Genomic DNA, 14,887 nt, shown 5'->3' on the forward strand with positions numbered 1-14,887 from the left:
CAGGGTAATGCAAAAAGATCCTACTGACAAGTGGAAGAGCACTTCTTTTTCTTGAGCAATCTGGAGGTGACAGTGGAGTCAAAGGGCAGAGATCACAATGGCATCATGTACTCACTTGCCACAGACAACCAGCTGAAATGCCTCATCTGATGTAGTGATATATGGAGGGTGCTCAATTTCCACCTCAAATTTTTTCAGCACTGTATGGAAGAGAGTAGGATAAGGATGGAGGAAAAAACCAATGGATGGTATGGATGAGTATGGACACTGAGAGAAGCTATAGCTGCAGTTCAGATGAGGGAAAGACAGTGACATCCCCAGTTCTTCAGCACCATGGGGCAGTCGAGTTACTCCCTCCAGCCACACCACCCTGTACTTGCTGCTGCAATTGCACATGGGACTGCTTTCTACTCCAGCTCAGGCAAGGCACAGGGCACAAGGTTTTGTCTTTACCAATGCCAATTAATGCAACCAAGGCATGATTCCACTTCCTGTTACAGGAGCTGACTGGAGTGGATGACACACCTAGCTCAGCAAAACGTGCTCATTACGGGGCCCAGATGCAGGTAAAGTGAGATGTCACCCCATGGCCTCTCCTTTGTACCCTGCATAGCTGCAGAGCCTCCAGCCCCATGTGAGATGTGCACACAGACCCATCTATCCTTGTGTCCATTCTGTTGTTCTCTCAAGGCAAAAGGTGGGATGGACACTCTGCTCTCTCCTCCAGCCACCCACCTACACTGCTTTTCCCGCCCCTCTGATGTTGGAGTCTCACCATATTCCTCAACACTGAATTTTTTATAAGTTGTGTTCTGCTGCACTGAGATGGTATAATTCCCAAGGGATGCTTCAGACGCCAGGGGGAAGGACAGATCCACAATGCCGTGATTTGACTTTACATTCAGCCACTCAGCAATACGGTTGTATTGAGGATCCTGTTTGGGAAAGGACACGCAGAGCCACAAGTCACACTGGGCACGTGTACCTGGCAGGTCCAGCCACACTCAGGCACAAGAAGGCACTACAAGGGCTTGAACTTGACCCAGTAAGGAGGACTCTAGATTGTCAGGAGAGATACCTTTGCTTCCCTCCAGTACTATTTTAGTAAACTTAGGAATTACAGAGGCTGGCAAGAACAGTAAAGCTACTGGGAAATGGCAACATCATAACGCTACAGGAAAGAGGAGGCAGTTGTGCTGACCACATAGAAGCTGACCACACAGAAAAACCTTCAGCTGAACCTGAACTGTAACCATAACTTCATGAAGTTACATTTGTGGCACAACTCTGGGGGTGAAGGATCACAGTAGAAGAGACAGATATATCCCTTAGATCACTTCTTTGTCACTTACCAGCAGCCATATCTGGGAATACTGTAAAAACAAGAGAAACACAATCTCAGTTTTGTAAAACAGCATCCATGTGAACCAGTATAAAGAACTCTGCCTGACATGGGTCCCTGAGCAGAAATTCCTGCCCCATCCAGACCCCACAGTACATCTCCTCCTCCCCCTGTGCCAGCTTACACCTGTCTTTCTTCAAGGGACCAGTGGATGAGTGGTTTCCTCCTAAGATAATTTGTTCTTATGGCTTAACAGGCATGAAAGGCGATATCTTGTTCATGAGCCTCTCAACGTCTCATGCTGAAGCTCCTACTTCTAGAAAAGCACAAAGTGATACTCACCTCATTTTTAATGACCTTAAGGTTCTCATCAAGGTTCACAATTCTAAATTTCACTGTAGAAATGAAGAAAAACATAGTAAAGTATTCTGGCTGCACCATGTCCTTGCACAAACTTGCTTCTCCTTTTCTATGCTCCAGTATTCATGTCTCTCTGTTTACCTCAGAGATGGTCAGGTCTTTTCCCAACCAGCCCTCCCCAGAACCTCCCACCCCAGAGGGTTTTGTCTGGGAGGTTTATACACAGCTGAGTGCTGCAGAACCCCACTGCCTTTACCTAGAGACATTACAAATTGGGGTAAACAGTGGGCTTGTCTATAGAGGAGTCCGTCTGCAGTCCGTTCATATTGTGAAGAATGTGGGGACTCTGTAATTCTACAGTTTGGAACTGACCCTCTAGGTTTTACTCAAATATGAGCAACAGTCTTCAAGGCTGCCCAGTGTCCTGGACAGTCCTAGCTTTCCCTTTAGGTCTCACTAGAGATATGGCACCAAAACAACACCCAGGAACAGCAGGTTGGGAATTTGGTGTAGCACACCTTGGAGGGGAGCATCCTGCCTCAGACTGTTCCTAGAAACACTGGATAATAGAGATCTGCTTCCTTCCATCTCCAACAACCTTAGCTTGCTGCACTTGGTGAAATCTTCCCTCCAGGTGTGGCTGCTATCTTGACCCTTCCCTCCCCTTTTCAATATGCTGCCTTCTTGCCTTACCTGTTTCTCCAGGTTTGTATAAGTCCTTGTCTGTCTCTATCAGAATTATATTCTTCTGGGGCTTGATCAGAACTTTTTTGTTACCGTCAAGGAGCACATTGTCTCCACTGTGGATCAGGACATGCAGAGAAGCCACCTCCTCTGACTGTCAGGTTAAAAAAACCACAAATTACCTCAGACTACAAAGAGCTTGAAAGCAAACCAGAGGCACTTGTCCTTCCAAAATCTCCAACGTCCCCCTCCTCCTTTCATCTACTCTGATTAAAGTCTTTCCTTTCCCCAGTCATAGTCTTCTTTCTTTTGTCCAGCTTCTTCATTCCCTTTTCTTTGCCCTTCTGCTTGTCATGTTTGCCCCTTTGCACATTTATTTTTCTTCTTTACTGTCTTTCCCACCCTGTATCTCCAACATTAACATGACTCAGGCACAGGAGAGGCTGAAGCCCTCTAATTTGTAAGAGGAGAGGCAGACAAGAGACATGTCCTACCTCTGTCTCGGAATCTCCTGCAGGAATTAACATGAAGTCTGGCACCTAGGTTGATTGACACAAGGAAATGGAAAAAAAATCATCAGAAACTTTGCATCTTATCACATATATAAGACATCATCTCACTGTTAAAAAATCCCCAAACTTCAGAGTCCAAATTCTTCCGTATGACTCTGTAACCCACTTGGGAGGCAGAAGCAGTCACTGCCTTGCTCATGAACTTAATAGTGAACTGACCAACATGTTCTTCTCCCACTTAACATAAATGAGAGAGTTTTATGGAACTAAGTAAACCATAGGAAAGTCAGATCCTAAGTAATAAGAGGTGGGATACTGATGAGGCAAACACAGGACATCTCAGCATCAGAGAGACCAAGCTCAGCAGGAGGAAGATTTTTTTTTTTGGTGGTTTTTGTTTTTGGTAACAGCAGACTTCCTTGGCTTTCCAGAACCAGGACTTGCTCTCTCCTAAGGGTTGGCACCATGTTGTGGTGTGTTGCAATATCCTGTTTTACCTTCTCCCTTCCCCCTCGCCCCTCGCTGAGTGTGCCCTGTCAATCAGGCTAACATACCAGCAAGGCGTCGTGTGATAGGTGTCCCTAGTCCCTTGAGACCCTGCCCCTTCACCTGGTTGGTGGCTCACCTGTCCCCTCCCCTTCCCCTGTCCTGAGCTTAAAATGTTAATGAGACCATGCGGCCTCATTCTGTTAGCAGCAGTGTCCCAGTGCAGACATCTCTGTACTCATGGAATAAACATCTGGCAACCTTCTAGCAGAATCCGCTCCCTTTCTCTCCACCATCGCCAGAAGCGCTCTCTCCTGAGGAAACGGAGTCCTGACAGCCTGGATTTGCCCCGCTGCACTTTCCAGCAGCCAAGGTATCTCTGGGGTAAAACACCGCAGTGCTGCCTTTGGCCCAGCAGCGAGGGTCAGAACTGGCCCAGGCACCATCTAACTGGTTATATTGGGATTCCTATTCCAATATATTGGCGTCCCTGTGGGTGGGCGAAGTGACTTCGCAGCCCGAAAACGGACTCGCAGTTCCTCAGAGAAGTTTCTGCCAGCCGTGCATCCAGCTGGAAGGGCTTTGGTTGCATTGCCCTCAGCTAGAGACTTTGGGAATATTCCCAGAAAAAGTTTCGTGGACTGTTCGGCGCCTTCTGGAAAGCCCAGCTTCATTGTAGTGAGCAGATTTTCCAGAGGAAGAAAAGGGGAGCCTCTCTTGCACCCAGAGAGAGGTCCTTTTCCGGTGGAGACCTGCCTGCCTGTACCCAGCCTACAGCTTCCATTTCACGGGAGTATCTCTGCTTTCGGTAGAGCAGAAGCTCAAAAACAGACTCTGCCGCGAGTTCTGTTCCTTTTTGCCTTTGCATTTTTGGCTGCGCAGCCCCACAGACGAGAATTCATAGCGTTCTAGTTTTAGCTTTCCTGCTGCCTGTTTCACTGTTTTTTAGAACTCGCGCCGGAGCGAGATCGCTCTCTGCCCTTCCCCCCCCGGCTCAGCAGCGTGCTCAGACACGTGTTAGGAGACTCTCTTTCTCTTTCTCTTTCTCTTTCTCTTTCTCTTTCTCTTTCTCTTTCTCTTTCTCTTTGCGGGGGAGGGGGGGGGCTCTCTTTCCACGTGGCCGGGGGACCTGCGGGGTCGGGAGTGCTCTGCACACGCGGCGGCGGGGGGAGCGTCCCGGTTTCGGCTGCCACGTGGAGTGGCTGCTGTTTCTGCTCTGCGGGGGGGCTGCATTCCACCGCGGGGGAGGCTTTGTTTCTGCCTCGGTTCGGCAGGGCGTGCCCTGCTGCTGCTGCCCGGGAATTTTAAAAGCAGTATATACAGCTGCATTGTGAAGCTTTTGCCTGCTCGTTATCGCTTTCTATCTGTGGTTTTTTTTAGAAATTGGTAGCTGATTTTAGCTTTGTTTTTGGTCAGGCGGGATTAAGTACTTTGCTTTTTACATCTAACATGGGTTCCAAACTTAGCATTGTACAAAGGGGAGTGTATTATAATATTGTTACCATTTTAATCAAGAGTAATGTGAAATTCTCTAAAGGAAAATTGAAACAGTTTATAAGATGGCTTTTTCTGCAGTTCCCAAACATTTCCCCTGAAGAAATCCACAATATTCAATTCTGGGATAATGTTGGGAATGAATTGATAACCTTAGGACAATCTGGGAAATCACCCTCAGCTAAATTTGTGTTCTGGAATTTACAAATTCGAACAGCATTGCTCAAACAAAAAGAAATGGAGAAAAAGCCAAATGTAAAGCCATGTACCTCTGCTCTCCCTGTTCCTCCCTCTCCCTCTAAAACCCCTAAACCTCTTTCCCCAAAACTTGGTATTTTAAAGAGTGCAAACTCATTGGGAAGTCGGCTCCCAGAGTGTGCAAGAATACCTGAGTTGTTTTGTTCACAAAGCCCTGGCCAGGCTGCGTGTCTTTCCCAATCCCCTGTATCCCCTCCTCTAAAACCCAGAGCACATGTTAGCTTTCCGGAGAGCAGTGATGTCCAAAATGGCCCCCAGTCCCTAGGGGGTGCACAAGATGGTGGATGCCACGTGGCATCTTCCCAAACCTGGTCTTCTTCTTCCCAAAATCCTCTTAAGTATCCCAAAATTCCTGCCTCATCCCCCTCTCCTCCTGTTCCTCGTGACACCTGCCCCTCTCCCCCCGCCTTTCCTGCAGTACCCTCAGCTCCGCCCCTCTACTCCTCCCAGGGGGCGTCTGCTGACGTGATGTCACCAGGTGTCCCCGCCCCCTGTTCCCACGGTTTCCCCGCCCCTTGCTGGCTCCCTGTCCCCGCCCCCTCCCCGGGTTCCCACGGTGGGGACACACCCACTGCCTGTCCCCAAACCTGTAGCTGTGATCCCAATGCTTCTGATTCTGGGGATACAGAGCAGGGGACAGCAGACCCAATGCATGGTGCCATGTTGTCACTGGCTCCTGTTACGTTTCAGCCTGCAGCTCAAGCTGGAGCAGCCCCAACTGCTAATTGGAGTTCTTTTGGACGACAATTGATTAAAGAGATCTGTAAATCTCATAAAGAATATGGTCCACACAGTCCATATTTCCGTGGCCTTTTCAATTCTGAATTAAGTAGGACTGTTGTAGTTCCACATGATTTAAAACAACTTTTTTCATGTCTCATGACATCCACAGAATTCAAATTATGGGAATCAGCATTGAAACAACTGCTAAAAGATGCTCTCCCAGGCTTACAGGCTGATCCAAACACAGCAAAAGACAACAATGGTAACCCTATTACCCTGGAGCACCTCTGTGGTGAGGGCCAGTGGTCTTCTCCCTCAGTCCAAGCTGCTGCAATTCCTGCAGAAACACTTGAGAAAGTAAAAGAAGCAGCTGAAAAAGCATTCTTTTCCCTCCAACCTGAGGGGCCTTTTGAGCCCTATAGTAAAATCAAACAACTACCATCAGAACCTTTTTTGAAATTTGTAGAAAGGCTAACTAGAGCCATTGAAATACAGGTTAAAAAGGAAAATGCTAGGGAAGCAATTTTAGAAGAAATAGCGTTTACAAATGCAAATGAACAGTGTCGAGCGGCAATCCTGAGCCTTCCTATGGAACCTTCCCCTACATTAAAAGATATGCTTCTAGTCTGTAACAGGAAAGTGCCTCTGATGACTGTAGCTGAAGACACCAGACCAAGGCTGCTGCCAAGACCACTTCAGCGTGTCGCTGTTGCCAGCCCTTCACCTTTTCCCTCAGCACAGCAGTACCCTGGGCAGCAGCGGAGACCGGCAATGGTTGAGCCCACTAAACCATGCCTGCTTTGTAATAAGCTAGGACACTGGTGTAACCAGTGCCCCCTGAAAAAGGAATTTGATGAATTTAAAAATAGCAGGGGAGGAGAACTGCAAGCCCTCCCTGAGGGTCAACAACAAAAAAACTGAAAGTAAAGCGCCAGCCTGCCAGGCGTGCAGACATAAAAAGAGCAGGCCAAGAGAATAAGGGTAGCAAAACAAATCAAGCGCGCGATAATATTAACATTTGTGTAAGTGAAGCGGGTGCTTCAAAGACCAAGTCTGCTAGTCCACTGTTGAAAGTGAAACAAAATAACCTTTGTTGTGATGTAAGTGATTCTGTATTAACCGCATCTTCTGTCAATGAGCCTTACAAGTTGCAGCTGACAGAGTCACTCCACCTGAAGGACACTGACTGGCATTTTGTCTCTGTAAATCCTGAACAGAAAGGTACTTGGAACCAAATTCGTTGCAAGTACATCATCAATGGGGACAAAAACACACCACAAGAGATCGAAATTGCTCCAGGAGTGACAACATCAGATCCCAAGCAATTTGTTCTCAGCCTGCACTGTTTCCACCCACCCCTGTTTCTTCCTAAGGGACAAATTGTTGCTCAAGCTATCCCTGTGCCATCTTTACCTGAAAATGTCGATAAACAAGGGCCCACAGTCGCCCGGGTCCAAGTTATTGGGACAGATAAACCCAAATTATGGTGCAATGTCAGTGGGGGTGGGGAGTCTAAACGCATTGAGATGCTTGTAGACACAGGTGCAGACTGCACAGTGATTCCAGTACAAGACTGGCCAGCACACTGGCCTTTACAAAATGTTGCTGGTCATCTTCGAGGTGTAGGAGGTCTGCAATTGGCAAAACAATCCAAAAGCATTATTCAATTCGAGGGTCCAAACGGACAGTTGGCAAATATCCGTCCATTTGTGTTAGATTATTCAGAACCTTTGTTAGGGAGAGATTTAATGGCCCAGTGGGGTGTCACAATTAATATTCCAGACTCTCCACAGCATTTTTGTGCAGCAGTCATTGAACAACAGCGCCCCACCCAAAAACTTAAGTGGAAAACAGACGAACCAGTTGATGTGAAACAGTGGCCACTCAGTAAACAAAAAATAAAGGTGCTTGAAGAACTAGTAGAAGAGCAACTAAAAAAGGGCCACATTGTGGAGACCATGTCCCCATGGAACTCTCCAGTGTTTGTCATCCAAAAAGCTGACAAAAAGAGGTGGCGACTCCTCTGTGACCTCCGACAAATTAATAATGTAATTGAAGATATGGGTTCTCCCCAACCTGGTATGCCATCCCCAACAATGCTTCCCCAAGATTGGAAATTAGCTGTTATTGATATTAAAGATTGTTTTTTCCAAATCCCATTGCACCCTGACGATGCACCGCGTTTGGCATTCTCTGTCCCTTCTATCAATTCAGAAGCTCCTATGAAAAGGTACCATTGGACCGTTCTTCCTCAGGGATTAAAGGTATCTCCAGCTATCTGCCAGTGGTATGTCTCTTCCCTGCTTTCCCCAGTGCATGCAGCCGCAGAGAAGGCCATCATCTATCATTATATGGATGATATCCTTGTGTGTGCCCCCAATGATGATTTACTAACACATGCGCTTGACCTAACGATCGATGCATTGATTGTTGCAGGGTTCGAGCTCCAGGAAAAGAAAATTCAAAAGATGCCACCTTGGAAGTATTTGGGCTTAGAAATTGGAAATAGGACCATTGTTCCTCAAAAACTAGAAATCAATCCAAGGATCAGGACCCTTGCGGATGTCCACAAGTTGTGTGGGTCTTTGAATTGGGTAAGACCATGGCTTGGTCTGACTAATGAAGACCTTGCCCCTCTTTTCAATTTATTAAAAGGGGGAGAGGACCCAGGTGCTCCTAGGTCTATTACCCCAGAGGCACGGAAAGCTCTAGAAAAGGTTCAGATTGCAATGTCCACAAGACAGGCCCACCGATGCCGGCCTGATCTGCCATTCAAATTTATCATCCTAGGTAAGTTGCCACACCTCCATGGAATTATTTTCCAGTGGGAGGAAAAACAAACACCTAAGGCAAAGGACACACCAAAAAAGGACCGGGACCAGAGGGACTCTCTCTTGATCATAGAATGGGTTTTCCTCAGTCACAAAAGGTCCAAGAGACTGACAAAGCCTCAGGAGGTGATAGCAGAACTGATCCGGAAAGCAAGGACCCGGATCAGGGAGTTAGCAGGATGTGATTTTAAGTGCATTCACATTCCAGTTGAGTTAAAATCAGGTCAAAATACTATGAAAATACTGGAACAATTGTTTCAAGAAAATGAAGTGTTGCAGTTTGCTCTGGATTCCTACTCAGGACAATTTTCGGTAGCACGGCCCGCTTGCAAATTGTTTGAACAAGATGTTCAATTTACTTTAAAATTAAGAACTGCTCTAAGTAGGAGACCTTTAAAAAGGGCTCTAACTGTCTTTACAGATGCGTCCGGGAGGTCCCACAAGTCCGTTATAACTTGGAAGGATCCTCAAACCCAGCAGTGGGAGACGGACATTGCTGAGGTGGAAGGTTCACCTCAGGTTGCTGAATTGGCTGCGGTTGTTAGGGCTTTTGAAAGGTTCTCAGAACCATTTAATCTGATTACAGACTCTGCATATGTGGCAGGAGTAGTATCCAGAGCAGATCAAGCAATACTGCAAGATGTATCTAACATTGCACTTTTTGAATTGCTCTCAAAACTGGTAAAGTTAGTCACTCACCGAGAGCAACCCTTTTATGTGATGCATGTCAGGTCACACACTGACTTGCCAGGGTTTATCGCTGAAGGCAACAGAAGGGCAGATGCTCTTGCTGCGCCTGCAGTGATGGCCACTCTCCCAAATGTTTTTGAACAGGCAAAAATCAGCCACCAGCTTTTCCACCAAAATGCACCTGGCCTGGTTCGCCAGTTTAACATCACTCGAGAACAGGCCAAAGCGATTGTGGCCACGTGCCCAAATTGCCAACAACATGCACTCCCTACAGTGAGTACAGGAGCAAACCCAAGGGGGCTGAACAGTTGTGAACTGTGGCAAACAGATGTAACACACATACAGGCTTTTGGACGGCAGAAATATGTTCATGTTAGTGTAGATACCTTTTCTGGAGCGGTCTATGCTTCTGCCCACACAGGAGAGTCATCTATTGATGCTATTAAGCACCTCTTACAGGCTTTTTCTTTCATGGGCATCCCCAAGGAGCTGAAAACTGATAATGGGCCTGCTTATAAATCCAAGGAATTCGGGAGCTTCCTGCAGCAATGGGGAGTAGAGCATAAAACTGGCATCCCCTACTCCCCTACAGGTCAAGCCATTGTAGAAAGAACTCACTGTGATATTAAAAGGGTCCTGGACCAGCAACAACAGGTTCTGAAGGTAGAACCTCCCCACATCCGGTTATCCAGGGCACTATTCACAATCAATTTTCTGAATTGTTCTTTTGACAGCCTGGACCCACCCATCCTACGCCACTTTGGGGGGAGCAGTCACAAGTTGATAAAAGAAAAACCTCCGGTTTTAGTAAAAGACCCTGAGACTTGGAAAATGGTGGTACCTTACAAATTGGTTACTTGGGGACTTGGATACGCCTGTGTGTCCACCCCCTCTGGTTTAAGGTGGGTTCCTTCCAAATGGGTAAAGCCCTATGTTCCCAAAGTCTCAGAGAAATCTGCAGAAGCACCCCAGGTTGCTCACGCTGCCTGGAGAAGAAAACGCCGCACGCGTTCTCTAGAGGAAATTCCATTTAAGCCTCCTATCTGGAATAGTTTGTCATATATGTTTGTCTCAAGTTTTTGTACCAGTTTAGATCCCACTGTTCGTGTGTAGCCTCGAGACATCATGAGACTGAGCCTGCTTCTTGTCCTACTCGTGATCATCCCACCTGCAATCTCCTACATCGTACCGCAGCCCAAACCACATATGAACTACCTCGATAAAAGGCTCTCAGACATCAACAGAGAAACTGACAACGGGCTGAATGGACTTTTCAATGGCTGGGGACTCTCGGGCTGGTTGGGATCTATTCTGAAAACTGTAATTTTAGTGCTGTTTATTTTAGTTGTAGGTATTGTAGTTTTTAGCATTGTTTTTGGAGTAATCAGACGCATGGTTCTCAAGTTAATCTCAAGCTCATCTCCCCCTCCTGAGGTCTACCATTTGGAAGCCCTCAGTGCTCCAGTAGATGACCTGGAAGCCTCAGTAGAATCATTCTGCACCATAAACACAGTCCTCTTCTTTTTAAACAAAACTAGGGGGAGATGTTGTGGTGTGTTGCAATATCCTGTTTTACCTTCTCCCTTCCCCCTTGCCCCTCGCTGAGTGTGCCCTGTCAATTAGGCTAACATACCAGCAAGGCGTCGTGTGATAGGTGTCCCTAGTCCCTTGAGACCCTGCCCCTTCACCTGGTTGGTGGCTCACCTGTCCCCTCCCCTTCCCCTGTCCTGAGCTTAAAATGTTAATGAGACCATGCGGCCTCATTCTGTTAGCAGCAGTGTCCCAGTGCAGACATCTCTGTACTCATGGAATAAACATCTGGCAACCTTCTAGCAGAATCCGCTCCCTTTCTCTCCACCATCGCCAGAAGCACTCTCTCCTGAGGAAACGGAGTCCTGACAGCCTGGATTTGCCCCGCTGCACTTTCCAGCAGCCAAGGTATCTCTGGGGTAAAACACCGCAGTGCTGCCTTTGGCCCAGCAGCGAGGGTCAGAACTGGCCCAGGCACCATCTAACTGGTTATATTGGGATTCATATTCCAATAGCACCAAACTCTTAATCAATCACTGTCATGTTGACAAAGCCCAAAAGTGACTACAGCCCCTCCCTGAATTCTGCTGAGCCTGCAGGGCAATCAGGGCATAGGCACAGTGACTTTGTGCTGTGCTGAGGAAGACAGGGGCAGTTTGTAGAGCCTCAGCACCACATACATCTCCATGGCTCTCCAGAAATGCAGCTGAAGGTTCTGTAGTCAGTGTGTCTAGATAAGCTAACCACAGCAGTCAGCAATGACAGGAACTCAAGCCACTCCAGAAATATCCAGAAATACCCTTGGTGACATTCAGTTCATTGTTGGTTCAGTGCCATCACAGCTAAATTAAAGCAAGCTCAATGTCTATGCAGGCTGCAACTACATCTGGCAATGTAGGTGCAGCTTTAGAGCACAATGGTCCTCTTGGAGCTGAAGGGGCAGGTTCCTGAGGAAACAAGGATGAAAAGAAAGTATTTGCAATGCATTGACTTTTGCTGTGATATACAAGCACTTTTAGGGGCAAAAGTGATTAAACACTGATTAAACTGAAAATAAATATTTAGCACCACGCTTTAAGTAGGATGAAATGTGCTGATACAGATCAAAAGAAATCTGTTCTTTTCTATAAAAATCTTCTTATACATAGAAAAGATGCCCTACTATCTTAGACTCCAGAACACTGTTGTATTTTGCCTAGCACTGGTAGGGAAATATACTTAGCCTGCTTGGAAGCTATGGCAAGGAAAAGGACAGTGTACCCAGAGAAGTGCCCTGCTCTTGTGTGGATGTGAAAGCATTCCCTGTCAAATCAGTAGCCACAGCTACACTCACCTGGAAGGTGATGCTCTGAGAAGTGCCTGGCTTCTCCACATCCTGCTCCACCAGTGTGTGATTCTGGGTTTCTGTCTGCAAGGTGACAGCCAGGTGGACAGCCTCAGTCAGGGAGCTGAAGTGAATGTAGAGCTTCTCCTCCTGGCACTGCCGAAGGATAGCAGGGAACACCACCATATAGTGACTAGAAGAGAGCAGTACATGTTCAAAAACAGGTCAGAGGCTGATGTGGACAGGCCAGCAAGCATCCATCTCTGCTGCTTTCATGAAGAGGTAAACCAAGGGTGAGAAATGTCTGGAGGACTGCATTGAAGGAAGTTTAGCTTTTTTAAGCTCCTTTTCAAATGAGAAAGGAGGAACATGCCCAAGTATAGAGAACTCCCAGTTTCTCTGTGTCACCACCCTGCCACCAGCCAGGACACAGCTGCCCAGTCCACGATGCTCCAGTTGTGAGTACACAGAGCAAGGCTGTGTGAGGAAACCAAAGAAGCCAAACATGCAGTGGCTGAGGCATTAGGCTTCCATCCTCACACCAGATTTCACTCCACCAGCACAAACAGAGGCAGAACTCCTGTGGTCTCTGTACCTTTGTGGTGTGTGCAGTGCAGCTCCTGCACAAGCCAACACTGCAGTGCTCAATGCCCAGGACTCTGCAGGAGCTGCTTCTGCTCAGCCCCCTGGGAGCCAGGCTCCCACCATCCAGCTCTGGGGTGCCAAAGAGTGCAGCCCCTCAGCACCACCCCTCAACAGCAGGGCCTTCCCCCAAGCCCCCCAAAATCAAAAGGAGAGAGTCTCACGGTTCCAGGCTTGCTGCAGCTGCAAGTGGGAGTAGGGTCAGGGCTAAGAGGAGCAGTGGTGCTCCCATTGCTTGGGCTGGGACAGAAAGCTGACGAGATCCACACTGGAGGAGACAACTGCATGTACTGATGGGTTGGAGCAATCCTAAATGCCCCCTCAGATGCTCCCAGGTTCAAAGAGTAGGGGAGTTAATATATGGAGATTATATCTTTTCTAGGCTAATGACATGAGCTAATATTTACTTGCCCCCACCAACAGCAGAGCAAAGGTCACATAACACAGTTCTCCACCCACATTTATATTCAGGTGGTATTCCAGGCCATGGGTGCCAGGACACTGGAAAAGGATATAGGGAAATACGTGTCTCTAACTCAAGCTGAAGGGGACTTGGGAGAGTCTCATCTCATCTGTGACTGGTCTGGATGTTGGCTGTAATATCTGATGAGAGCCAAGTCTGCACATCAGCTACTGACCTCAGCTTGTAAAAGACATCCTCAGCTTGTCAAAAGCAACATTAGTGATCTTCCCCTCATCCAGTTGTTACTCCAAGCTGGGAGTAAAATCCTTTCAAATCACCTCCATCCCATGCATCCCTACCTCTGTCCACCCATCCATTCCAGCCATGTGTGATCCTCCTGGGTATTCTAGAATCATTTCCAGGGCAGTTCATGCTACCTATGCCAACTCTTCTCATAGTTCCACTGTTAGGCCTTTCCAAATAAATAAAATATGTGTGAACACTTTAAGTCCACACATATTTTATCAAATCACTACTCTACACGTGCCTGAGCTGGATGCCCAGTCTTCCAACAGATTTCCCCCGCAATAAGGGGGAAAATACAATAAGGAAAAATATACACTGACACCACCAACCCCCTCCTCCAGACTCTTCCTGGGCACTGCACCCTTGTGTGTTGCAAACAACTAAATAACTATTTAGTGCAATACAACACTTGTGTTTCCATCTCCTGAGTGGCAGCAGTGAGGAGCACAGGGCTTGGATGAATTTGCCCTCTAGTTACAACCTCAACTGAAGGTGGACATCTTCATTCAGTCCGGGCCCCTGTTGTGTTTTAGCAGAGCACAACCAAAGGTACACAAGCACAGAGAGAATTTGCCATCTGCCTGTGCCTTGCTCCCAGCTGAAGCAATCCCTGGATTTACTTTGGCCAGTCTGCATCCATCTGCTTGGCACCCACGCTCTTAGACCACAGTCTGATGTAACATGGGCACACCAGCCTTTAACCTAGCACTGACACTGCGGATGAACCTCAGGTTAAAGCACTGTCTGTCACTGATCTGGGAGCACATGTCAGTCTCCAAAATTAAAATGTAGTTTGAGTTCAAGTCCAAACTAGTGAGACAAAAACAGAAAGACAACCAGCAGGAGTGAAATTTCAGTAAGAAGCAAGTAATACTAAGAAGTTCTACAGAAGAAGAACCATGGAGAAAAATCCACGGACATCACAAAGAATTAATTAGTACCCAAATGTTTCTGATGACGTCCCAGTAAAAAATTGGGGAAAATTTTATTTAAATTGGGGCCCTGTACCAAAATACAGTAACTAAGTACTGCTGCTGCCAGCAGCTGTGCTGCCTAAGGCAGACAAGCCCTCTCCCGGGGAAACACCGACAAGCCTTACAGTCTGGAAGCAGCTGCCTCTGGTTTGTAGGCAGTGAACGCTGTCACCACCCCTTTCTCCCGCCCACATTCCAGCCACGAGCAGCCGATCTCCACCTTGGTTTTGAAGCCAAGGGAGGAACGGGCGTCTGGTTAGGGCAGGAGTTGCGTTCTCCTTCGGCTCTGGATGAGGGGGAGAAGGAAGACAGCAGGAGCAGGGGAGAA

At 47.4% G+C, this 14,887-nt stretch overlaps 1 protein-coding gene across 1 annotated transcript in view; it reads right to left on the bottom strand.

The window, feature by feature from the left end:
• LOC135451530 (alpha-2-macroglobulin-like protein 1) overlaps positions 1–13,108 on the bottom strand; it is a 36,278-nt gene extending 23,170 nt beyond the window's left edge. Inside the window, exons 1-8 of the mRNA XM_064720834.1 lie at positions 13,041–13,108; positions 12,244–12,427; positions 2,881–2,925; positions 2,396–2,540; positions 1,685–1,737; positions 1,353–1,373; positions 776–935; positions 116–200 (exon numbers count right to left, since the gene is read on the bottom strand). Of these exons, the coding sequence (XP_064576904.1) occupies positions 116–200; positions 776–935; positions 1,353–1,373; positions 1,685–1,737; positions 2,396–2,540; positions 2,881–2,925; positions 12,244–12,427; positions 13,041–13,108 (761 nt within the window). The remainder of the gene's footprint in view (positions 1–115; positions 201–775; positions 936–1,352; positions 1,374–1,684; positions 1,738–2,395; positions 2,541–2,880; positions 2,926–12,243; positions 12,428–13,040) is intronic.
• Between the last annotated feature and the right edge of the window lie 1,779 nt (positions 13,109–14,887).

This window comes from Zonotrichia leucophrys, chromosome 1, assembly GCF_028769735.1.
Source record: "Zonotrichia leucophrys gambelii isolate GWCS_2022_RI chromosome 1, RI_Zleu_2.0, whole genome shotgun sequence".
Lineage (NCBI taxonomy): Eukaryota > Metazoa > Chordata > Aves > Passeriformes > Passerellidae > Zonotrichia > Zonotrichia leucophrys.